The following is a 25,545-nucleotide window of genomic DNA, read 5'->3' on the forward strand; positions in this document are numbered from 1 at the left end:
TTCCGGCTTCGGTTTGTGACCTTAACCGCTGCACAAACTTGTCTCAAGGGCAATGGGAAGCCACCTAAAGGTTTTAACCAGAGGAGTGACCCCACATTTGCTTTCCAAACACCAATCATCCCGGCTCCACTGTGAATAAGGATCAAATAGAGCCAAGGGTGGAAAGGGGGGGCTGTGGGAATAATGGAGCCCAAAATAGGGAGGGCCTGGACGAGGGGGGTGGTGGCAGACGAAAGCCAGGGGACTGCGGGCTGTTCCGGAGGCGAGTCCTCAGGACCTGGCTTTATGGGGGGGAGGAAAGCGACGATGATATTCCACATTTCTGACTCGGGCAATTCGGCAGACAGGTCAAGTCATTCACTGAGGTGACCTGGGAGGAGCCTGGTTTTGGACAGGGTGAATTTGGGGTGTCTGTGACGCACAGCCGGCCGCCTAGGAGCCACCAGCGGCTAGGACGCGGAGCTGGGCCCATCATCGGCCCGTCCACGAGGGGCGCGCGCGAACCCGAGGGCCTCCAGCGCTGCGCCGCGGCGCCCCGCTCCGGAACCGCGCGCGCAGGCGCAGTGCGGCGCGGGCGCCCCCTGGCGGGCGGTGCCGCACAGGGACCGCCCCCAGCCTGGCGCTGCCGCCGCCGCCGCCGCCGCCGCCGCCGCCGCCCGCCTCAGCCCAACATGGCGATGCACAACAAGGCGGCGCCGCCGCAGATCCCGGACACCCGGCGGGAGCTGGCGGAGCTCGTGAAGCGGAAGCAGGAGCTGGCGGTGAGGGGCCGAGCGCGGGGGCGCTCGGTGCGGGCTCCGCGCCCTTCCCTGCCTCCAGGCCTCGGCCCGATCGCGCCAGGCCGTTATTCCCCCGGCGCAACGCGGCGGCCGGGAGCCGGCGGCCTGAGGCCGGCTGCGCGTTCCGCGGCCCGCTGACCTCACGGTGCTGGCAGCGCAGCTCCGGAGCGGGGGAGTCAGGGCAGGGGCCCGGGTACGGGCCCGGGCCGGGGCGGGGGGCGGGGCACGGAGCGCGGGAGGGGAAAGGGGCCGGGGCCGGTGGGGGCGTGGAGGAGGGATGGCGCCTGGGGTGGGGGCTTCAGTATGGAAGCTCGAGGAAGGCGAGTGTCTCTGAGCTTTGGGAATGGGGGCGGTTGTGCCCTTGGCTTTTGCGGGGTGGATGAGGGCGGGCAGGTCTGTGGTCTTTGAGGGGTGGGTTCGGGAGTGTCTGGGGGGCCGTAAGCCACCTGTTCGGGCTTGCCAGTGGGCTGAGGGGGTGTGGTGGGGGGCGAGTGTGGGATGGGGACCCAGTCATCCAGTCCGGCCTTTGGAGGATGGAGGGGCGCATGTCCTTTTGAGGACTAGGAGATGCGTTGGATGGGGTTTTTGACGGGCATGGCTGTGATGTTTTGGGGAACATCTAGAAGGTGACAGGCGAGGGGAAAGGACTCAGTTCAGGGAACTGAGAACTGGGACATGCACCCAGGGTTCCAGGCACTCTGGTGGCCATCCCCTCCCCCCCGCGTTTAGGCTTGGGCACCGGGGAGAGCCATGTCACCTGAAGCTGCCCTTCCAGGTTTCCATGGCAACTGACAGCCCATTGCTGGCGTTCTCAGTACCTGCAGGGAGGGGAGCGAGTTGGCGCTGGAAGGCTGCTCACCCTTTCCTCTCCCCAGTAGCAGTACCTTGGTGCGTGGGAGTGGAGACTGCTCACGTTCTGCCTTAGCGGGGGTTCTTGACAGGCTTTTCCACGAGCCCTCCGAAGTATATGCAGAATTTTGCACATTTTTTCAGAGACAGGGCCTGTACCTTCCCTTCTATTCTCAAAGGACTCCAACAAGACAGGTCTAAGGTCTAGACTGTCTTAGCCTAAAATAGCCTTCCTCTCCCCATGTCTTGTCTTTCCAAAAGGGGTGGCTTAGTGTAGTGGAGCTTGAATGTCTAAGGCTGATATTCAGAGTTTGGTTTGGTCAGAGTTAACTTTTGCATTTAAAAGGCATTATCCATTTCCTTGTTTTTCATCTCCCAGGAAACACTGGCAAACTTGGAGAGACAGATCTATGCCTTTGAAGGAAGCTACCTGGAAGACACTCAGATGTATGGCAATATTATTCGTGGCTGGGATCGGTATCTGACCAACCAGAAGTGAGTGTCAGAAGCCTGTGGTGTTGGCATTGTGCCCTACTGATTGTTTTTTGGACTGTGTTCTTGCTAGCAACCTGGCAGGGGGCAGTAGTAGAGTGGTGGTGTAGAAAGTCGTGTGGGGTTCAGCTTGGACTCTGGCTCAGCCTCTGCCTCACAGAGTAACCGTGGACAAATCCTAACATCTGGGAAATGGGGAAAGTCGAGCCCCTGGAACAGGGTTGTGTGAGGCATAAACAAAGTGCAGCAAATGACAGTACCTGACATATCACTGTGTGTGTTTTCCATTTTTTTTTTACTCAGTCACAGGTTTGACCTTTATAAGATTCACCACACCTGTGTGCCAACCATAACACAATTTTATTTAGTAATAACTATTCTTGAAAACTGCCCAAGTTTTTCAAAAATTTTCAAATTTGAGACACTTCGAGTTGAAATAGTATTGTGCACACTTGATACCCTTCACCTGCATTCATCAGTTGTTACCATGTTGCCACATTTGCTTTCTCTCTAATGTATATAAACACACACACACCTGTAGCTCTACTTAAAATTTTTAGAGGCACCTGGGGGGGCTCTGTCCGTTAAGCGTCCATCTCTTGATTTCTGCTCATGTTCTCAGGGTTGTGGGATCGAGCCCCAAGTTGGGCTCTATACCGGGTATGGAGCCTCCTCAAGATTCTCTCTCTCTTTTCTGCCCCTCCCCTCTCCCATGTACCCGTCACCCAGTCTTCCCCAGTGGTTGGGTCTTATGTAACTGTAGTAGAATATCAAACTCAGGAAACTGACATTGGTACAAAGTGTATGTGTAGTTCTGCCACTGTGTATAGATTCCTGTAAGCACCACTGCAGTCAAGATTCAAAAGTGCTGGGGCGCCTGGGTGGCTCAGTTGTTAAGCGTCTGCCTTCGGCTCAGGTCATGGTCCCAGGGTCCTGGGATCAAGCCCCACATTGGGCTCCCTGCTTGGCGGGAAGCCTGCTTCTCCCTCTCCCACTCCCCCTGCTTATGTTCCCTCTCGCTGTGTGTCTCTCTATCAAATAAATAAAATCTTTAAAAAAAAAAAAAAAAGATACAGAAGTGTTTGATCACCACAAAGATTCCTGCCTACTACCCCTTTATAGTTATATTTTCCCTCCCCCCCCTTTTTTTTGCCAATCATTTAAGCAGAGAGCATCACACTTTGCCCATAATTATGTCAGCAGTTACCTCCTGAGAATATTTTTCTTACCTAACCACAATTATCACACATAGAAAATTAGCGTTACACTAATAGTATCACCTACTGTAGTCTATTCAATTTCCCCAAATTGTCCCCAACATTCTTTGCTGCCTTGTTTTGATCATCCGGTGTTCACGCATTGTATTTGGCTGTTACTACTCTTTCATCTCTTCATTTAGGAGAGTCTCCTACTCTTTTTGATGGCAAAGTTGTTCATGACATGGTCTTATAGAATGCCTCAATTCCAGATTTTTCTGTTTGTGGCCTCATGAGAGATCCTTTAAGGATTTTTGGCAAAAATGTTACATAAGTGACTTGTATGCCTGGTGTCTCATTTACCTCTATTTGATTGGGAGGCACATAATGTCATATTGTCCCATTACTGGTACGAAGTTTGAGCATATGATTTCTCCCTTGTAAAAATTCATTTTTTTCTCTTTGTGATTGGAGACTGTACTTTTAGACAGTGTGAATATATTGCTCCTCCAAGTTTTTATTCAGTGGTTTTAATATCCACTGTTGATTTTTACCTGACTCACTTAATATACTGCTGATTCTGATCCTTGTATGCGGACTACTGGCATTTGGAAGGAAGAATCTTCCCTTCATATCTTCTCTCCCTTTCGTTCTCTATCTCTGGCCCTCTCTTTTTAGTATCACTAGAGACCAGTGGATTAAAAAAAAAACACAGTGTGTTGGAATGTAGTGCTGTCACTTTTTTACTGTAGAGGCATATTTTTTACTCTGAACTTACTGAAATATACACAGAAATGTACACAGAAAAGTACGTACATCATAAACATACAGACTGGTGACCATCATTATCCTTTCAGTGCTTGGTTTGCCCTACATGTAGACAGAGGGATGTTCATTAAATTTTTCCAGTTAAGCTTATGTGACAAACATTTCATACCACTAGTCTCTGCTACTTGTTTTTAATAAGTATCAAAATAAATACATATTAAAAATAGAGTGACTGGGAACCAAGTAAGTGATGTCCAGTGGAGCCCCTGCCATGTATTGGAAACTGTTGGTGTCTGTGTAGGCGTTCAGCGTAAAGGTCTTTTTGGTCAGTCCAAACGGTGTTGGAGGCATTTCCGTCTGAAAGTTGGTAATTTAAAAAAGAGAGACAATGAGAGAGAGAGTTCCTTACATAGGCCTAGGCTGTCCTCAGCTTGAGCCATAGATACGGCTTGGTGCTTATGAGTTTCTTGTGTGTGTTTTAGAAACTCCAATAGCAAAAATGATCGAAGGAACCGGAAGTTTAAGGAAGCTGAGCGGCTCTTCAGTAAATCCTCAGTTACTTCAGCAGCTGTAAGTGAGGTGGGGGGAGCTCTGCTATGGCCCATCTCAGAGGAACACCTCAGTTAAATTTCTGCGAGTTTTCTCTTTCCCTGCTGTCTGAGTGCTCTCTGGAGGTCTGTGATAATTTTTCTAGTAACGGGTGTTTTTTTTCTTTTAGGCAGTAAGTGCGTTGGCAGGAGTTCAGGATCAGCTCATTGAAAAGAGTAAGTCTATTTTTTTACTTTTTTATTACTTTATTTTTAAGCCACAATAACCCTTATATTTAACTCCTATTCAGCCTAGAAGTTAGGAATCCTTTTGAGTCTCCTTAATCATGTCTTTTTTTCCTCTTTTTTTTTTTTTTTTTTTTTTTTGAGGAGGAAACCATGTCCCTCCTGCCTCATCTGTCATGAGAGGTTGACTCTAGCTGCTCAAAGACACAAAGATATGTCTTCCTTGCTGATAAGTGTTAGGGAGTTTTTTTGTTTTGTTTCATTTGTTTGTTTAATTTAAAAAGAAAACCTTTTATCATGGAAAATTTCAGACATATATGATAAATCTCCATGTCCCCAGTTTAATAATTCTTAGGAGAATCTCATCCTGGGAACAGAATGTACCTGTGTGTTTTTTTTTTTTTTTAAGATTTTATTTATTTGACAGACAGATCAGAAGTAGGCAGAGAGGCAGGCAGAGAGGGGAGGGGGAGAAGCAGGCTCCCTGCTGAGCAGAGAGCCCCATGTGGGACTCGATCCCAGGACCCCGGGATCATAACCCGAGCCAAAGGCAGTGGCTTAACCAACTGAGCCACCCAGGCGCCCCTGTACCTGTGTGTTCTTAAATATAAATATAAAACGCAGAGTAGATAGTATTTACTTTGTAAAGAAATTGTATCGTTCTCTGTAGGTAAGCCGTATAGTCTAATTCTATTCTAATGTTTAGTGATGGGATATAGATCTGTACATTTATTTCTCTGAGTCAGACTATGGAGCTATCTGTGTTGGACACTGCCTGTGCACTAGGCCACTCTGAAACATAACCCGCTGTTTGTATTGTGGCTGTGTGCTTCTTTCAGGTGTTTTTGTTTTTTTTAAGATTTTGTTTACTTGACAGAGGGATCACAAGTGGACAGAGAGGCAGGCAGAGAGAGGGAGAAGCAGGCTCCCTGCCAAGCAGAGAACCCAATGCGGGGCTCGATCCCAGAACCCTGAGATCATGATCAGGTGGTCTATCTTGTGGGATCCAGTTGTGTTTGCACTGGGCCAGTTATTTGAGGAAAATCCATTTTGGTAGTTTGAGAATTAGAACTACTCAGTGACTTTGATTTTTATCTCTGTGTACAGATTTCTAAATATCTAGAAAATTCTGGGAAATATCTTCTAGTCATTTCTGCTCAGATATTCAAGCTCATACATTTTATCTAAAACTGAATTGTTCTGTTTCTTTCAAAACTTGTCTGCTCAGTTTTTCTCTTATAGTACTTCTATTCTCCCTCATTCATCCCTGAAGACATCGTTGATTCCTTTCTGCCAACCAGTCAATTATACCGAGTCCTTTTGATTTTTCTTTTACTGTGGCTTAAATAAGTTAAATCTTATTTCTTTTCAGTTAATTGCCACTTGTAGAATGTAGCGCTAGTATTGTCTGCTTTCTGAAGTCATAAGACTGGTTAAGGAACACCCTGGACCTCGTTCGTGTGAGTTGAAATGGAATGATGTCTGACTCCTCACGAAAGCCCATAATCCTCCTCCTGTCCTGGTGGGTGGTTCAACATCTGGCTTTGGTCTTAACTACCCACACAGAATGGCTGCACCTAGATACTCGTGAGGAGATGAGTTTTAAAACCTCAGCTTGCAGAAGCTTGGCTGAGACAAGCACTTATGTATTGAAGGTTTTCTGAAGCAGGTGTAGGCCATCCATTCCCCTGAGATCTTCCCCTTGATTTGAGCCACGTCCCTGGCATATGTCAGAGTGGTATTTCTTGGTCTTCCCTATCACATTGCATTTGATGAATTACATTTTGGTCCTGTTAAATGTGCTACTGTATTTATTGTAAGAGAATGTTACAGGTGTTTACTGTCATTACTAATTATCATGATTTTTAGGAATAGTTGCTTTCCCTGAGGGGACTCTGAGTGGCTCAGTTGGTTGAGCCTCTGCCTCTTGATTTTGGCTCCGGTCATGATCTCGGGGTGGTGAGATCAAGCCCACTCAGCTGGGAGTCTGATTCTCTCCCTCTTCTCTCCCTATGTCCCGCCGTCCCCCCACTCACACACATGCACACTCTGTCTCTCTTCTCTCAAATAAATAAATAAATCTTAAAAAAAAAAAAAAAGGAATAGTTATTTTCCTTGAACAGCTGGTTGGTTTTTACTGAATATCTGGTAATGGCCTGTTTCTTTGTGCAGGTGCTTGAATGTTTAGTGGTTCTCCTCTAGCAAGCAAGTATAAATGTATAGCATGCATTTTGGGAATGAATCTTAGTGTTGCATCCAGCTTACTTAAGTCTTCTATTCCTCTTTGTTTTACTTGTCTCATTTTAAGTTGATTTTGTTATATGAATCTTGGTAAACTGCTTTGAATTCTTTTTAGAATAGAGAATTACATAAATATTGGAGTTTATCAGTTCAAATGGTCAGAACCCCTTTAAAGTAATTGTTGGGTTCTGTCTGTTCCATCTCACCACCTGTCATTACTGTTTTCTCCTGCTGTTCTTTTGGGAGGGGGACACAGAGGGAGAGAGAATCTCAAGCAGACTCCCTGCTGGGCACAGAGTCCAACATGGGGCTCTGTCTCAAGAACCTGAGATCATGACCTGAGCCAAAATCAAGGGTTGGATGCTTAACCGACTGAGCAACCCAGGTGCCCCCTTACTGCTATTTTTTTAGTTTATTTTCATTTTGATTTTCTGTAGTCACCTACAGTGTGTCTAAGTATGAAAGTATGATTTTTTTTTTTAAAGATTTTGTTTATTTGACAGAGAGATCACAAGTAGGCAAAGAGGCCGGGGGTGGGGGCGAGCTCCCTGCTGAGCAGAGAGCCCGATGTGGGGCTCGATCCCAGGACCCTGAGATCATGACCTGAGCCAAAGGCAGAGGCCTAACCCACTGAGCCACCCAGGAGCCCCTATGTATGAATTTCTTTGTAATTATCTGATTGGGTTTCATTGGACTTCTTGAAATGGTGCCTTGGTATTTTTCATCAGTTCTGGAAATTTCCCAGAAATTACCTCTTCATATATTGCATTTGCTCTGAGCTCTGTCCCATCTCTTCCACTTCTCTGCTTACATGTATGTTAAACTCTCTCCTTGTATCCTTTATGTCTTTTATTAGCCTTTCCATGTCTTGTCTTTGCCCTTGGGCCTCCCGCCAGTTCACAAATCTTTCATTTGAGTCTGATTTGCTGTTAAACCTTTCCTTGATTTTTTGGGGGCAACTGGGTGGCTCAGTTGGTTAAGCAGCTGCCTTTGGCTCAGGTTATGATCCTAGGGTTCTGGGATTGAGCCCCACATAGGGCTCCTTGCTCGGTAGGGAGCCTCCTTCTCCCCTGCCTGTTGTTCCCCCTGCTTGGCTTACTCTTTGTCTCTCTTTCTCGCTCACTGTCTCCATGTCAAATAAATAAATAAAATCTTTTTTAAAAAATCTTAAAAAAAAAACCAAAACTATTTTTAAACTTTATTTTAGGGCACCTGGGTGGCTCAGTTGGTTAAGCAACTGCCTTCGGCTCAGGTCATGATCCCGGAGTCCTGGGATCAAGACCCACATCGGGCTCCCAGCTCCATGGGGAGTCTGCTTCTCCCTCTGACCTTCTCCCTTCTCATGCTCTCTCTCACTGTCTCTCTCTCAAATAAATAAATTAAAAAAAAAAAAAAAAGTTTAAACTTTATTTTACTTCTTTAAGCAAAGTGAGCCCGGTTGTTGCATATTCTGTGTTTAATTTCAACCTCTGAAGTCCTTCAAGATGTTTGTGTTGTCTGTTGCTTCCACGGGTTATTTCTCATAAAGTCTAATTTTCCTGTTTATTTATTTATTAATATTATTTATATTATTTATTTATTCCTGGTTATTTTTGACTGTGTACTATTCATTGTAACCTCAAGTATTTATAGAATAACTTGAGGGTGAGGAAGAAGGTGCCATCTTTCAAAGACTTTATGTTTTCTTCTACTGGGTGTTTAGACATCTAAACCAAGTTGAGGGTCCCTGAAAGACCCAAGTGAATCAAACCAAGCTTTAATTCCATGAAGAGGAATGGTCTGCTTCACCTTTTGCTCTTTTTCCTTTGTACAGAATCTCTCCAATGTCTCAGAATTTCTGTATTAACAAATCTTGTGGAATGACTCCTGGTTCTTGATTTTTAATGGTGATGAAGTACGCATTCTTTTCTCTTAGAATTTTGAGTTACACATTCTTAGATCTCAAGGATTTTGGAGTTCAAACCATTCTGAAAACTTTTTTAAAAATGTATTACTTTCTGCTTCCTTTGACTTATGTACCTAAACTAGCATGATAGAGTAGATTAGCAGGATCCCCAAAGGGGAATTTTATGCAAATTACTGAAAGAAAAGCAAACAGCCAGATTTTATCCAGTTTCCTTTAAAGGATCAGCCTAGTTTCTACTGTTTGTTTTACCAGACTCCTCTGAAGTTTTCATCAAACCAGATCTTTCCTCAGCATTTAAATCATTCCAGTGGATAAATAAATGGCTGCATGAAGCATAGTTGGGATTCTTTCTTTCATCCTTTAAAGTTTTTGTGCTGATCAATATTAGTGCCTTGGCACTATTCAGTAGGTGTTTTGTAGTTGTTGTTGTTGTTGTTTAAATAATTAGAGTATCTCATTTGTAGGTGTATTACACTTAATCAAAATCTGGCATTCTTTACTCTAAAGCCAAGTAGCTTACTTACATGTCAGTGAGAAATGAAGTTACGTGTCTTTTCCTGGCGACAGCATCATAGGGTTGATTGACTCACTGCTGTACTTTGGGGTGTTGTAACCCACCCCTTTTGCTCTCACTTCCATGAGCCAAGAAAAGACAATTATTGGGGCACCTGGTTGGCTCAGTCGGTTAAGGTCTGCCTTCAGCTCGGGTCATGATCCTAGAGTCTCAGATTCGAGCCCTGCATCAGGCTTCCTGCTCAGCAGGGAGTTTGCTTCTCCCTCTGACCCTCCCCCTTCTTGTGTTCTGTCTCTTTTACTCTCTCTCTCAAATAAATAAATAAATAAATATTAAAATAAATAAAATGAAAATAGATAAATAAAAATAAATAAAATCTAAAAAAAAAAATTCTTTCTTTGTGGTCACGCTTTGTATTTTAACAGTGTTTAATGTGGTCTCCCTGGCTGCAGCCCCTCTTATAAACCACTTCGAGTCCAATAATCCTAAAACACAGGTTTGTATAGAGAACTCAGAAAACATTCGTCGTTTGATGTCACTTCTCTGTTTAGAAATACTCGATGACTTTATCTTATGTCCTGCTATCGACTATTTTACGGCAAATTATTTACTGTTGAGAATTTGACTTGCATGTTTGTAGATCTCAGGGATACTGAGACTTGAACACTTATGTGTTCTAGATACTACGCAGCCACTTGCATTGATCTCATTTATTCCTCAAAGCTACTTCTCGAAGGATAGATTATAGGCTTGAAAGTAGGGAGTATCGCTGTAGCTCCAGCGTTGACCGCAGTGCCTGGTCTCTAAGAGATTTTCAGTGTAGAGAAAGAGTTCCCATTTTATGGGTGGAGAAACAGGGTCTGAAAGGTTAAGCGACCAGTCAGTTCTTTTAACCATCATCTCACACTGTCTCTTTAGGTCAGATCCCTTAATCCGACACTCATGGCTCTTCCTTACCCTGTCGTGCTATTTCACTTCTCATTTCTCAAGCCATCTGCTTAAGAGATGTTGTTTCGTTCATTTGGCCCAAGTGTACCTGGTGTTTTCTTGTCTCTGCGCTTTCACTTGTGCTATTTTTTGTACTTATTTTGGCTTCTCATTTTCAGGGTCCAGCTTAAATTCCACCTCCTCCGTGAAGCTTTTCCTGAATAATTCACTCTTTTTTCTCTGGCTCCCGTGGTGCTTAATATCCGTATCTGTCCTTTGGGACACCGGTTACTGCCGGGGATGTTCTCTCTTCAGAGAAGTAACACAGGTGGATTCTCCATTCCCAGAGCTTTGATTCGATTTTACACTCTTTCGTATGTGTTTGCCCATGGGTGCCGCCAGAATATGACCGGCTCATCCATTTACTCAGTCCTCCCTTAGCAAGCGGGTCCGAAATGAGGAAACAGTTGGTTTGGTTCACTAATGTCATTTAACAGAATTGCAGTTAAGGCAGAAGTTGCTGTATCTAACTTACCTTTCTGACTTGTCTCCCGCCTTTTTAGCTCATCCTCTCTTCCTTTGCCCAGCCGCCTACTCAGTCCTGTGCCCCTTCTGTCACCCTGCCTATGATCCAAAGCGTTGGTGAGCTCATGCCCCATCAGCCTGTTCCCTCCCTCACCAGTGCCTTGCCATTTGCAGTTTTAGAGATGACATTTTTTTAACCTACATAAAAACAGGAGTGGCTATGGGAGGAGAAGACTGTCCTGATCATAGGTCTCCATTTTAGACTTATCTTTTTTTTTTTTTTTTTAAATATTTTATTTATTTATTTGGCAGAGAGAGAGATCACAAGCAGGCAGAAAGGCAGGCAGAGAGAGAGGAGGAAGCAGGCTCCCTGCGGAGCAGAGAGCCCGATGCGGGGCTCGATCCCAGGACCCTGAGATCATGACCTGAGCCGAAGGCAGCGGCTTAATCCACTGAGCCACCCAGGCGCCCCCATTTTAGACTTATCTTTTTATATTTTGTTAGAGTATTTTTTTTAATTAGGAAAGGATTATATTCTGATTTTATTCAGTCAGACTATTTAGAGGTGAATATGAAATAGGTTAATTACCTCGTGTTCTACTTCAGCCCCAACTTTCTGAGGTAACCAACATTAACAGCTTGATATCGTCCTAACACAGCCTCCTGCACATTCACACACCGCACACACACATACACACACACGCAGACACACAGAGTTAGGTTTTGGTTTTTTTTTTTTTCACTTGGAGGGTTTTTTTTTGTTGTTTGTTTATTCGTTTTTTGGGGGGGTTTTTTGTTTGTTTGTTTATTTATTCCAGGACTTTTTTAAGGGTTTTATTACTTAAAAAATGTTTTTATTAAGATATAACGTATTATTTTTTAGGGGTTCAGGTCTGTGATTCATCCGTCTTACACGATTCACAGCACTCACCATGGGGCATACCCTCCCCCATGTCCATCACCCAGCCACCCCATCCCTCCCACTGCCCTCCCCTCCAGCAACCCTGTTTGTTTCCTCAGATTAAGAGTCTCTTATGGTTTGTCTCCCTCTCTGATTTCATCTTGTTTCATTTTTCCTTCCTTTCCCCTATGATCCTCTGCCTTGTTTCTCAGATTCCTCATATCACTGAGATCATATAATTGTCTTTCTCTGATTGACTTAATTTTGCTTAGCATAATAACCTCTGGTTCCATCCATGTCGTTGCAAATGGCAAGATTTCATCTTTTGATGGCTGCATATTCCTCTGTGTGTGTGTGTGTGTGTGTGTGCGTGCTTGCGTGTGTGTGTGTATACACACACACACACCACATCTCCTTTATCCATTCAGCTATTGATGGACATCTAGGTTTTTTCCATAGTGTGGCTATTGTGGACATTGCTGCTATAAATATTGGGGTGCACGTGCCCCTTTAGATCACTACATTTGTGTCTTTAGGGTAAATACCCAATAGTGCGATTGCTGGGTCATAGGATAGCTCTATTTTCAACTTTTTGAGGAACCTCCATACAGTTTGCCAGAATAGCTGCACCAGCTTGCATTCTCACCAACAGTGTAGGAGGGTTCCTCTTTCTCCGCATCCTCACCAACATTTGCCATTTCCTGACTTGTTAATTTTAGCTGTTCTGACTAGTGTGAGGTGTTATCTCATTGAAGTTTTGATTTGTATTTCCCTGATGCCAAGTGATGTGGAGCACTTACATGTGTCTGTTGGCCATTTGGATGTCTTCTTTGCAGAAACGTCTGTTTGTGTCTCTGCCCATTTCTTACTTAGATTATTTATTCTTTGGGTGTTGAGTTTGATAAGTTCTTTATAGATTTTGGATACTAGCCCTTTATATGATATGTCATTTGTAAATATCTTCTCCCATTCAGTCAGTTGTCTTGATTCTGTTGACTGTTTCCTTTGCTGTGCAAAAGATTTTTGTAGTGATGACATCCCAATAGTTCATTTTTGCCCTTGCTTCCCTTTGCTTTGGTGTTGTTTCTAGGAAGAAGTTGCTGTGGGTGAGGTTGAAGAGGTTGCTGCCTGTGTTCTCCTCAAGGATTTTGATGGATTCCTGTCTCACATTTAGGTCTTTCATCCATTTTGAGTCTATTTGTGTGTGTGGTATAAGGAAATGGTCAGTTTCATTTTTCTGCATGTGGCTGTCCAATTTTCTGAACACCATATGTTGAAGAGACTCTTTTTTTTCCATTGTACATTCTTTCCTGCTTTGTCGAAGATTAGTTGACCATACAATTGAGGGTCCATTTCTGGGCTCTCTGTTCTGTTCCATTGATCTGTGTGTCTGTTTTTGTGCCAGTACCATACTATCTTGATGATTACAGCTTTGTAATAGAGCTTGAAGTCTGGAATTGTGATGCCACCAACTTTGGTTTTCTTTTTCAACATTCTTCTAGCTATTCAGGGTCTTTTCTGGTTCTATACAAATTTTGGGATTATTTGTTCCATTTCTTTGAAAAAAATTGATGGTATTTTGATAGAGATTGCATTAAATGAGTGGATTGCTCTAGGTAGCATAGACATTTTCACAATATTTGTTTCTCCAATCCATGAACATGGAACATTTTTCCATTTCTTTGTGTCTTCCTCAGTTTCTTTCATGAATACTTTATAGTTTTCTGAGTACAGATTCTTTGCCTCTTTGATTAGATTTATTCCTAAGTATCTTATGGTTTTGGGTGCAATTGTAATTGGAATCGACTCCTTAATTTCTCTTTCTTCTGTCTTGCTTTTGGTGTAGAGAAATGCAACTGATTTCTGTGCGTTGTGTTATATTCTCACACTTAACTGAATTCCTGTATGAGTTCTAGCAGTACTGGGGTAGAGTCTTTTGGGTTTTTCACATAAAGTATCATATCATCTGCAAAGAGTGAGAGTTTGACCTCTTCTTTGCTGATTCAGATGCCTTTTATTTCTTTTTGTTGTCTGATTGCTGAGGCTAGGACTTCTAGTACTATGTAGAATACCAGTGGTGATAGTGGACATCCCTGCAGTGTTCCTGACCTTAGGGGAAAAGCTCTTAGTTTTTCCCCAGTGAGAATGATAATTTGCTGTGGGTTTTTCATAGATGACTTTTATGATAGCGGGGTATTTACCCTCTGTCCCTACACTGTGAAGAGTTTTGATCAAGAAAGGATGCTGTAGGGGCGCTTGGGTCGCTAAGTGGGTTAAGGCCTCTGCCTTCGGCTCCGGTCATGATCCCAGGGTCCTGGGATCGAGCTCCGCATCGGGCTCTCTGCTTGGCAGGGAACCTGCTTCCCCCCCGCCCCCTCTCTGCCTGCCTCTCTGCCTACTTGTGATCTCTGTCTGTCAAATAAATAAAATCTTTAGAAAAAAAAAAAGAAAAGAAAAGAAAGGATGCTGTACTTTGTCAGATGCTTTTCTGCATCTATTGAGATTTTCCTTTTTTAAAAGAAAGGCATTGGATCCAGCAGTACATTTTATCTGCTTTTCACCTATGCCCCTGCAGGTTGAACGCATCTAGATAGAAGTGTATAGAGTACTGATGAAGAGCATGGGCTTTGGAGCCAAACTGTCTTTAACTATGAATCCCGACTCTTTCCCTTATTAGCTGTGTGACCTCGGGCAGATTTCTTAAACTCCATCCTCCTCGGTTCCCTTGTCTGTAAGTGGTCATCATAGTTGCAGAGGTTTCTGTGAGGGCTTTAGGCATGATCTATGTAAAGGGTATAGAACAGGCCAGGCTTCTATTTAGGACTCTGTTAGTTATTTTTACAACCTCACATTGTTATCAGATGCTGAAAATACCCAGCAGTCTGGTTGTGCCTCCTCCCCCTTGGTGCAAATTCACACTCTCCACTTTCCCCACTATAAACAATGTTGCAGGAAACTTCCTCGTACACTAACTTGTTTGTAATGGGCTTTTTTTTTTTTTTTTTTAAGATTTTATTTATTTATTTGACAGAGATCACAAGTAAGCAGAGAGGCAGGCAGAGAGAGAGGAGGAAGCAGGCTCCCTGCAGAGCAGAGAGCCCGATGCGGGGCTCGATCCCAGGACCCTGAGATCATGACCTGAGCCGAAGGCAGCGGCTTAATCCACTGAGCCACCCAGGCGCCCCTGTAATGGGCTTTTTATTTCTATAGGATGGTGTCCCGGAAGTGGCATTATTGTGTCAAAGGGTGATTTTGATAAATACAGCACAGTTACTTTCTGTGGTGTGGTGGGAAATACGTATTAGGTCTTTGTCCCCTGCTCTGGCACACAGCTCCTAAAACCCTTGGAATCTCCAGAGTGATAAGAATGACTAGTATTCACTGCATACAGAAGAAATTGTTGAACTAATGGAGATGACTGAGAACTGGGGGCCCCTAGAGAGTGCGAAGGATGGGGGCTTAGAACTCTCAGCCCTATCCCAAAACTCAGGGGAGGAGGGCTAGTGACTGAGTTAATCACCAGTAGCCAATGACTTAATCATGACTGCATAATGAAACTTCCTTAAAAACCTCTAAACTATGGGGCGCAGTCGGTTAAGCATCTGTCTTTGGCTCAGGTCATGATTTCAGGGTCCTGGGATTGAGCCGTGCCTCAGCCTCCCTGCTGAGTGGACAGTCTGTGCTTCCCTCTTCCGCCCCCGCCCTGCCGTGAGCATGCGTGTATGCTCTCTCTCTAATAAATAAACAAAATCTTAAAAAAAAAAATAAAAACTGAAACCCTAAACTGTGGAGCTTTTATTGGTGAACGAAGTGAGGTGCTAGGAAGGTGGTGTGCCCAGAGAAGGTATGGCAGCTTCCCGCCCCTCCCCATACCTTGCCCTATGTATTTAGCTGTTGCTGAGTTGTAGCCTTTATAATAGACCATGAAATAGTAAATAAATCATATTCCTGAGTTCTTGGGGCTATTGTAGAAATTATGAAACCTGAAGAGGGAGTTTAGGGTACCCCCTGATTTAATAGCTCATTGGTCAGAAGTGTGAGAGGCCTGGGACTTGGGACTGGTATTTGAAGTGAGGGAGGCATGCTCGTGGGACTGAGCCCTTAACCTGTGTGTCTGCCCTAACTCCAGTAATAAGTGTCAGAGTGGAATCAAATTGTTGGTGTCTGGAGAATTAGGGAACTGGTTTTTGGTTTTTGGAAAACACCCTAGACTTTCCAAAAAGGGTATCACCACTTATAGTCCTTGGGAGGGCCTGTTATAGATATCGAAATAAACTACAGGGAAAAGCGAATAATACTTTTTAACTCTTTATTAAAGTGAGTTTTTGAATCTATGCAAATAAGGTAAAAAAACAAACCGCTGTACCCATTACACTGCCCCAAATCCCAGAGCATGCTCCGTGCTCCGTCCATACCCCTACTGTCACTTCCACCTTCTGCGTTACATGGAAAATTCTAGACACCATACCATTTTCTTGTATGCATGTTTCTTATGTCTCTCCAAACGATAGGCTTTTTAAACTGTGGTAAAAACACTAAAAACAGGTGTGCCTGGATGGCTCAGTCGGTTAAGCATCTGCCTTCGGTTCAGGTCATGATTTCAGGGTCCTGGGATTGAGGCCCACATCGGGCTGTCTGCTCAACAGCGAGTCACCTTCTCCTTTTCCCTCTGTAATATCTCTCAAATAAATAAATAAAATCTTAAAAAAAAAAAAGTTAAAAACGAGTTCACAGATTTTTTTTTTTTTTTTTGAGTAGGCTCCACATTCAGTGTGGGGCTTGAACTCACAACCTGAGATTAAGAGTTGTGTGCCCTTACGACTCAGCCAGCCAGGTCCCCCGACTTCTACAGATTTTTAAGTACCCTCTATAGTATTGTTAACTACCCAGTACAGTGTTGTATGGCAGATCTCTAGAGCCTGTTCATGTGTAACTGAAACTTTCTACTCTTCATTTCTCCTTCCCCTTGGCAGCCACCATTCTACTCTCTGCTTCCCTGAGTGTGGCTATTGTAGCTACCTTACATAAACAGAATCATGCGGTATTTGTTCTTCTGCTACTGGTTTATTTCATTCAGCGTGATCTCCTGATTCATCCGTGTTGTAACGTATGACAAGATTTCCTTCCTTTTTTTCTTTTTTTTGAGACTTTTTAATTCATTCCACTATATTTATATACCACATTTTCTCTATCCATTCATCCATTGATGGGTGTCATGTGGTTTTCACACTTGGGGTAATGTGAATAATGAATGCTTCAGTGGACATGGGAGTGCAGGTGTCTCTTCAAAAATCCCAATTTCAGTTCTTTTGGATAAATACCCACAAATAGGATTGCTGCGTGTTACGGTAGTTCTATAAACGATAGGCTCTTACCACTATAATCACACCAAGGAAAAATAAAAAGCCCTAAACAAAACATGTATTACTATTACATTTCTTTTTAAAGCTGAATAGTACTCCATTGTAGGGATATACCATATTTTATTTATGTATTCATCGGTTAGTGGTCATTTGGCTACTAGGTTTAATACTGCTGTGGATATTCATGACAAGTTTGGTGTGAACCTGTTTTCATTCTTCTTGGATATATACCTGGGAGTGGAATTGGAGGATCATTTGGTAAGTCTGTCTTTAGGCTTTGAGGTACTGCCAAGCAGTTTCCAGGTGGCTGTACCATTTTCTGTTCCCATCAGCAATGTGTGGGAGTGCCAGTTTCTTCACATACTTGTGTGTTTTTTCTTGTTAGGCTGCCTTCTGTGCTCATACCTAAGAAACCATTTACCTAATCAAGTGGGTTCTAAGAGTTTTATGTTTTTAGCTCTTACATTTAGGCCTCTGATACATTTTGAATTCATTTTTGTGTGTGGTGTGAGATAGGGGTCAGACTTCATTCTGACCCCTATGAGGATGTCCACTTGTCCCAGCCTTATTTATCGAAAATACGATTCATTGAATTGTCTCGTCACCCTTCGAAGCCATTTGACCGTAACTGTAAAGGTTTTATCTGGACTTCGAATTCTGTTGATCTATGTCTCTTCTTACCTGCAGTCTTGGTTACTCTAGTTTTGGGTACTAAGTTTTGAAGTTTGTTTTCCAATTTTTATATGAAATTGGTTTAGGAGCAGGAGTCATCAGCATACTTTTTCTAGCTTCATAGCCGTAGAGCTCCCTCTTCTGTTGCTCTTGTGACATGTTAAAAAATACGGTCTTGTGATTTCTGAGATCTGGTTCCACTGCTTCCTTCTGCTTTTTGGGGGCTGTCTCTTTCTTTTACTCTTGTGCCCATGTGTGACTCAACTTGAAATCCCCTCCCAGCACTTTATAATACAAAAATAGAAGAAGAAGAAAACTGGTCCCTGGTCCTGTTGTCCACATAACCCCTTTTGATAGTTTTTAGAAACTGATAGTGTACAAAAAGTAAATAAAAAGAAAAAGAAACCATGTACATATTTGGGCTCCTTCAGTAGTTGAGTCAAGTGAAAGTATTCTTCCATCCTTATCTATTATGGTTTTAAGAAATTCCTTTCAGGAAAATATAGGTATACCTTTACTAGAATATATGTAATTATTCTTTTTTTTTTTTTTAAGATTTTATTTATTTATTTGACAGACAGGGATCACAAGTAGGCAGAGAGAGGAAGGGAAGCAGGCTCCCTGCTGAGCAGAGAGCCCAATGTGGCGCTCGATCCCAGGACTCTGGGATCATGATCTGAGCCGAAGGCAGAGGCTTTAACCCACTGAGCCACCTAGGTGCCCCTCTTTTTTTTTTTTTTTTAAAAGATTTTATTTATTTGATAGCGAGAAAGGGACCACAAGCAGGGAGAGGGGGAGGAGGAGAGGGAGAAGCAGACTTCCCATGGAGCAGGGAGTCCCATGTGGGGCTCATGACCTAAGTGGAAGGCAGATGCTTAACGACTGAGCCACCCAGGCACTCCTATGTAATTATTCTTAAAAATACATATTTATGTAAATTGTTTTTGAATTTGCTTGATATATATAAAGAATTTTAAAACTGGGAATGTATGTCCGCTGAAGAGTATTACTACCACTTTTTAAGTACTTTTTTTTTTTCTTTTAAGATTTTTATTCATTTACTTGATAGAAAAATAGTGCAGGCAGGGGGAGAGGGAGAAGCAGTCACCCCGCCGAGCTGGGAGCCCAATGCAGGGCTCAATGCCAGGACCCTGGGATCATGACTGAAGGCAGATGCTTACGGACTGAGCCATCCAGCCATCCCTTAAATACTATTCTTAAGACTTTTCAGAATAATGAGGCTCCTGTCCTCTTGAGCTCCCCCTCGATAGGATTTCTTTACCATTTGGGAAAGGAACCCAGGCTTCTTGTATAATCATTAATCGCATTAGTGTATTTGCTGTTTAAGTGACCTTTATGCAGCCGAGAGGAGGGACTCCTGCTTGTATGGTCCCATCCCCCATCTGTCCTTAGGTAGGTAGCTTCTGGTTACACTGTTTCAGGTTCCTTGAGTTTCTGGAACTCTAGTAACTTTGATGCTTTGACTGCACATATCTTCTTTGACAGCAAGTATTTTCCTGTCCGTTATAATGTATGGTCCTGGAAGATGGGAAGTCATCACTTTTTTTATCTGTTAGTGCTGAACAACATCTTGCCCAGCTGACGGACAGACTGCCTGAGGAGTGCTGCTGATGCTTCTGGGACTTGTGTTTATTCCCTCCAGGAGAGCCAGGAAGTGGGACGGAAAGTGATACTTCTCCAGACTTCCACAATCAGGAGAATGAGCCCAGCCAGGAGGACCCTGAGGATCTGGACGGATCTGTGCAGGGAGTGAAGCCTCAGAAGGCTGCTTCTTCTACTTCCTCAGGGAGTCATCACAGCAGCCATAAAAAACGAAAGAATAAAAACCGACACAGGTCAGTGGCAGGGACCTCCCCCGCCCCGCTGCCCCTACTCCCCTGCCCAGAGCAGCCATGATCATTGCTGCGAAGGGGCTTTACTAGGGTGAAAACTCATCAGGCTTGGTGCCGTCTTTTTGTTGCAGGTGGGGAGAAATTGCTTTGGTCCAAATGAGACAGGCAAAGTTTTCTCCAGTGGAGGACTGGGTGGGCATTAGGGTGACAGTGAAGGAAGACAGCCTTCTCACTGTTTTGGTGTAAAGAATTTCATTCCATATTGAATCTGAGGAGGAAAAGGGGAAGTCTGTAGAATAGGACTTAGAATATGGCACTCGCACATGTTGGGAAGCTGCCAAGTGGGAGAGAGTCTTTTACTCCTAATCCTGGCCCTGCTTACACTTACTCCCTTGTGGGTAGACAGAGCTGATCTCTGACACGCCTTTTTTTCTTTTTAAATGTAAGTGTTTGATTGCTTATGATTTCTTTGTTTTATACAACTCTATAATTGCTGATTTCAGATATCAGAGAGGATTAATATAAAGTCTATAAGATATGAGAGTACCTTTCTAGATAATGTTTGTCCACTGTGTGTGTTTTTGTTTTTTACAGTGTGTAATGAGATAGGAATGACATCAGTGGACAGAGAGGTCAGGTGTCACCCAGAGAGGATTTTAGCATTACACTCTGCCTGGGGTTTGTATGATAATGCCAGGGCCTATTAACTCATAATTGTACAGCTGTACTCAGGGGGATGCATAGCTTCTAGAATGAGCAGTCTTTCCCTGACCTCAAACTGTCTTCTGGCAGGCGTGAAAACCAGGTGTCCATAGGCTGGCTTTTGTCCTGCTCCTCTTGGGAGCTTACATACTGAGGTGAAAGGATGCAAGCAAGGAGTGGCGGGGTTCCCTGTCCTCCAGTACCCTTCGGGTTGGGTTGCTCTACAGACCTATGGGATATTCCTTCACACACCCAAGGCATTCACATTGTTAGCTTCGTGGTTATGGCACATGGTGGTAATATAGAACGAACTTGAACTGGTTTAAGCCTTCTAGGCATCAGCAGATTCTCTAGTTTTTTAAAGAATTTTTCTTGTCGGTGGTGGCAGTGGTTTTTAGACTGCAGAAATAGTATTTCCTCCAAAGAGTGACTCAAGATCACTGTTTAATACTTTCCTGCAAACCAAAAATCACTATGCCAATCTCATGACTGCAGTAAGAAATAGCAAGATCTTAAGATTAGTAAGGTTATAGGCTATTTGATCACTGTGGTAGGACTAATGCTAGCTCATCACAAGCAATAGCAGGGAGCTAGACTCTTAAATTATTTTTTTAAATTGTTAAGGTAATTTAAATGTCATGTTCTGTGTTGCTTTTATTAAATTTACTCCAGTGCTATTTTAAAGTAATGGTTCTTTTCCTATTTCACAGTGTCTAGAGTAGGGGGACAATTCCTTGAAAGTTTCTGGGACATTTTTTCCATTAGTGATTCAATAGGTAGCTACTGTTTATTGTAGGTGATACTTCCCCCTTTTTTAATGCCATGATCAGCTGACTGATAAAAGAGAATTAGACATGAACTTAACTTCCTCCTGTGGGTTTCTAGTAGGTTTCCATAGGAACACTGCTCCTTCCTACCCTTTTTTCCTCTGGCTCCTAGAGCTAACTCCTTCCAGAAATATAGAAGGATTTATAAAGATCTGGGGTATTATTTATTGCTTTCACAAATGGTGTTTTCTGTTTGGAAAGCAGGATCCTTTTGTCATCCCTCTGGTGTAATACCTGACTGGCCTTTTCCATTGGCCGTAGGCGCCTACATGCTCCAAGGGAGCAGAGTCGAGCTGATTTGCCTTCTTTCTGTATAAAAACATTCAGTGCACCAGAGTGGCACCTCAGGGGCCAGTGAAGGTTCTCTGACCATCTTCAGTCAGGAACTGTCCAAACTCCTTGTCCCCGAATCCTGTCTTTGTAGAAAGGTGGAGAGTGGAGCACTTCGTTCACACACACGTGTACATTTGCATTCAGTACCCTACTTGTTTCTCCTCCCAACTTGCCATGCCCCAGATACTCTCAGAAAGTCGACAGTGAATTATTTCAACAGATGTCTGAATGTCTGCTATGTGCCAGGCATTGTGTGGGGGTGAGTAAAGCAAAGTAGAAGTGAATACTGTACTGTAGCAAAAAGGAGTAACTTTCGGGTTTGTCCTCTTGAGGAATATGAATATATGTCAAATAATTTTTAGCATTCATAAATGATCACAGTGTTCTGAATTCGTATATTTTATATGCTATCTGAATAATAAGTCCCAGTGACTTTAAAGAAAAAAGTAGAAACAATAACTTATAGCTGCTCTTAGAGGTTTTTACTAATACACAGAACTCTAGAATTCTAGGTAGTTTGTGACATTTTCATTAAGTAGGTACAGTCTCACTTGTGAACAAATTTAGGTTAGGCTGAAAATTAAATTTTTTTGGAGTTTTATTTACTTGAAGTAATCCCCACACCCACTGTGGGGCTCGAACTCACGACCCCGAGATCAGGAGTCTCTTCCGGCTCTTTCATCTGAGCCAGCCAGGTGTCCTGAAAAGTTAAATTTTTGATGGTTCCTGGTTTGTATGCTGCGTACTCTTCCACAAATGACTTAAGTGAGGCGGTTGCCTAAGAGATACTGAAGTTACGCTTTCTTCCAGCTTCACTCTTGCAAACATGGGCCAGGAGGAAAATAGAGCATTTTGCATATTGTTTCAGCACCTGTCTACAGTGTGAAAGGTGTTGGAGCCAGCCAAAGAGCTGGAGTCATGCTCAGGGTTAATGTTTGCTTTGGAGGTCTGCCCAGACCATGGCCTGTTAGCAGTGATGCCCTGTTTACAGCCTCCTCCCCTGCACTGTTCCTTCCAGATCCCTGAGGCTCAGGTGCTTGTGGATGTCGGCTCTCTTTTGTCTTAGGGGGTGGGGGGGGGTTGCTGTAGATTTGGGTGTTCTTAATCCTAGCCCTGACATAAACAGTTACCTGCCATCACCAGTTCAGGGGCAAAGTGATGGGACTGTGCAGTCCTCTGGAACAAGACTGTCACCAAAGTTTATTCATTTGACCCTTGGCTTTCTAGGATAAATGCTCTAGAAAAAGAGTACCATGTTCCCTGGACATTCTTAGAACTTAGGACTTGGGTTAAAAGTTGCCGAATGTTTTCTTTTAAAAAATGTATAATGTTTTTATCTTTCATGTTAGTCGAAGTGTATTGTGCTGAATTGTTAGTACTATCTTCAAAGCACCCTTTCATTATATGACTAAACCCTTCTTTCTCTATTTCTTCTAATGTGCTGTTTATATTTTTCACTACAATTATGTATTTTAAAAGTTCTAACTCTGAATCTGGGAGCTAATAGACGGCCTGCAGGTACCTCGTTTTCTAATGCAATAACTTTTCCTTTCTTGGTCTGTTCTTCTGATATGAAATCCAGTGAGGGAAGGGACTCTCCCAACCACAGAATCTTTGGTGCTTTGATGTTTGAAACTTTATGGCTTAAGATTCTTAAAGCTGATTTTGTTTCTGTGAATCTTGCTAGGGTGGCTAATCGACTAATTTATTCAATTAGTATATTAATTTCTATTGCTTTCTTCCTTTCAAATGCTGCCCCTCAGCCCGTCTGGCATGTTTGATTATGACTTTGAGTAAGTTTGATTTGAATTAGTATTTGTGCTGTGTTGTTTAGTGTGTAGAGACCAATATGCCTTTTTGAGACCTTTCTAACCCATAGTTTATCTGTTTAATTGTAGGTATGTATATTAGGTTAGGCTGGGAAGTTTTTTTTAAAAACAGAAAAACGTGATGGAGGTAACATTTTATTTAATAACTTAAGCAAAATTAAGTAAACTTCACTTTTATGCATCTTAATTTCTTTAAAAATAGATAACCTTTAATTCACATTTAAATTGATTTTCTGGCTTTGCTTCATAAGGAGATTAATAGTTTAAGATCTTGATATTTTGCTTTGGAAAGATTTAAAAATTGAAATTTATTTAATTTCTTTTGTGTTTCATGTGCAGAAATACAAACTCCTAGTCTCTTTCCTGTTCTTAATCATTATGTGTCTCAGTGATTATCAGTGATATAGTTACAAAACTAACACGTTAACACAGAGCATGCCCTCTTAATCCAATCTCTTTAATGCGTAGTTTTGAATATAGTTTTTAAATGATATGGCTTTCATAACTGCTGTATATTTCTTTCTGTCATCTAAGTTTGCCTTGTGGCGAAAGTATCTGCTTATGTTTTTAAATACTTGCTTAATGATATCTGGGTAAACAACTAAATATGACATAGTCTAATGAAGAATGTGGGTTTTACTTAACCAAATAGTCTTTGTTATAGCTTGTGCCCTATGCAGTAGCTGATTCCTGGCCCCTCTTTTTGTAAATTAAAATGCAAATATGTTTTATCTTTTCTATCACAGGATTGATCTGAAGTTAAACAAAAAACCACGAGCTGTAAGTATCAGCCAGACCATTTCAGAGAGGCTGGTGATTTTGTAGATGATTAGAAAAATGTGTTCTCGTCAGAGCTGAGTGTTCTAATCTCAGGTTACAACTCTCCATTTTAAAGGCTGGGGTATCCAATTGGATATACTTCAACTTTTAAGTGTTAGTGGTTTTTTTGCTTTTTTTGTTGTTGTTGTTTGGTTGGTTCTTGTTTTGTTTTGTTTTTTGATTAGAGAGAGGGGTCACACATTCTTACTGAAGAAAAATTCCCTTTGATTAAAGAATGAGTTGTTAATACTAGTTGTTTTTATTTTTGTTTTGTTTTGGATTAGTGAGCTCAGGGAGCCTAATAAGGGCAGAATTAGTGTTTCAGATGTGAAATTGTCTGTTATATTTGAACTAGAATCTTTGGCAATAGAACAATCCCCTAGCAGGGCTGTTGATGGATTATTTTCTTAGGTTCCAACTAGTGTTCTGAGAGTAAGTTGGGACTCTCTCTTTCTCTCTTCAGGACTATTAGAAGACTCATTAGTGCAGAAGCTTCCAGGCTGTAGAGCCCTGCTTCCTTCCTCCAACCTCACAAAGATACATATCCCTCACCTGAGTGCGCAGCCATCCACCTCTGCTTTCCCAGACCCAGTGCCTGTGACGCTGAATAGTTTGTTCTGAAACGTGGTGACAAGTCATTTCTGTAAGACCACATTGGATCATTTACTGTGTGTCATTTTTAGTAACAGAACTGCAAGAAGACCAAGACATGGTTATAATTCCAGCAAGTTGCTAACTCTGCATTTCTCCCTTCTTGGAATGAATGTGTCCCCCCCCCCCCCCCAAACTGGCTGGCACCAGCTTCATCTGTGATACCCATCAAGAAATGTTCTCTGGTTTTGTTTTATGCTGAAGGTAGAACGTAGGTCACGTTTCAGAGGGAGGCTGTAAATATCGGGCATTTTCTTATTTTGTTTGTGTTTTATTATTTTTCTATTGTTTTTACCATCTTCTTTTCTTTGGGGACTTTTTGTAATGCCGTTGTACAGCTCATACCTTCCTGCCAGCGTATCTGATTATCTACTTTGTGCAGTTGCCAGCATTCTTAACTGAAAAGAATCTGGTTTACCATAAAGAAAATGGGGAACTTGGCTCTGTGTTTTTGCAGAGGGAAGGTAAAGAGGGTTTATTTAATAATTACCTATCTTAAATTTTCTGCGTTGGAAGCAGTTTCATGTTCAAGGAACAGGAAAAGCTGAAAAACCTAAGTTTAAATCAATCCTTTTAAAATAGATATTTTTATTCTTTTATATAAATAAAATTTCACAGGTGTTGA

At 42.6% G+C, this 25,545-nt stretch overlaps 1 protein-coding gene across 5 annotated transcripts; it reads left to right on the top strand.

The window, feature by feature from the left end:
• Positions 1 to 607: 607 nt before the first annotated feature.
• MEAF6 (MYST/Esa1 associated factor 6) lies at positions 608 to 25,545 on the top strand. 5 transcript variants are annotated; one of them, XM_046020392.1, is made up of 8 exons: positions 608 to 761; positions 2,008 to 2,123; positions 4,567 to 4,654; positions 4,803 to 4,848; positions 19,570 to 19,762; positions 23,385 to 23,414; positions 24,197 to 24,230; positions 24,733 to 25,545. In XM_046020392.1, exons 1-8 carry the CDS (start codon positions 672 to 674, stop codon positions 24,739 to 24,741), a joined length of 606 nt encoding a protein of 201 aa, XP_045876348.1. In that variant the 5' UTR covers positions 608 to 671; the 3' UTR covers positions 24,742 to 25,545. The 5 variants fall into 5 exon arrangements, 4 of the variants coding, with proteins under 4 accessions (XP_045876348.1, XP_045876362.1, XP_045876339.1 ...); XR_006820481.1 differs by lacking the exon at positions 23,385 to 23,414 and adding an exon at positions 23,520 to 23,577 and having other exon boundaries at positions 613 to 788; XM_046020383.1 differs by having other exon boundaries at positions 613 to 788.

This window comes from Meles meles, chromosome 1 (assembly GCF_922984935.1).
Source record: "Meles meles chromosome 1, mMelMel3.1 paternal haplotype, whole genome shotgun sequence".
Lineage (NCBI taxonomy): Eukaryota > Metazoa > Chordata > Mammalia > Carnivora > Mustelidae > Meles > Meles meles.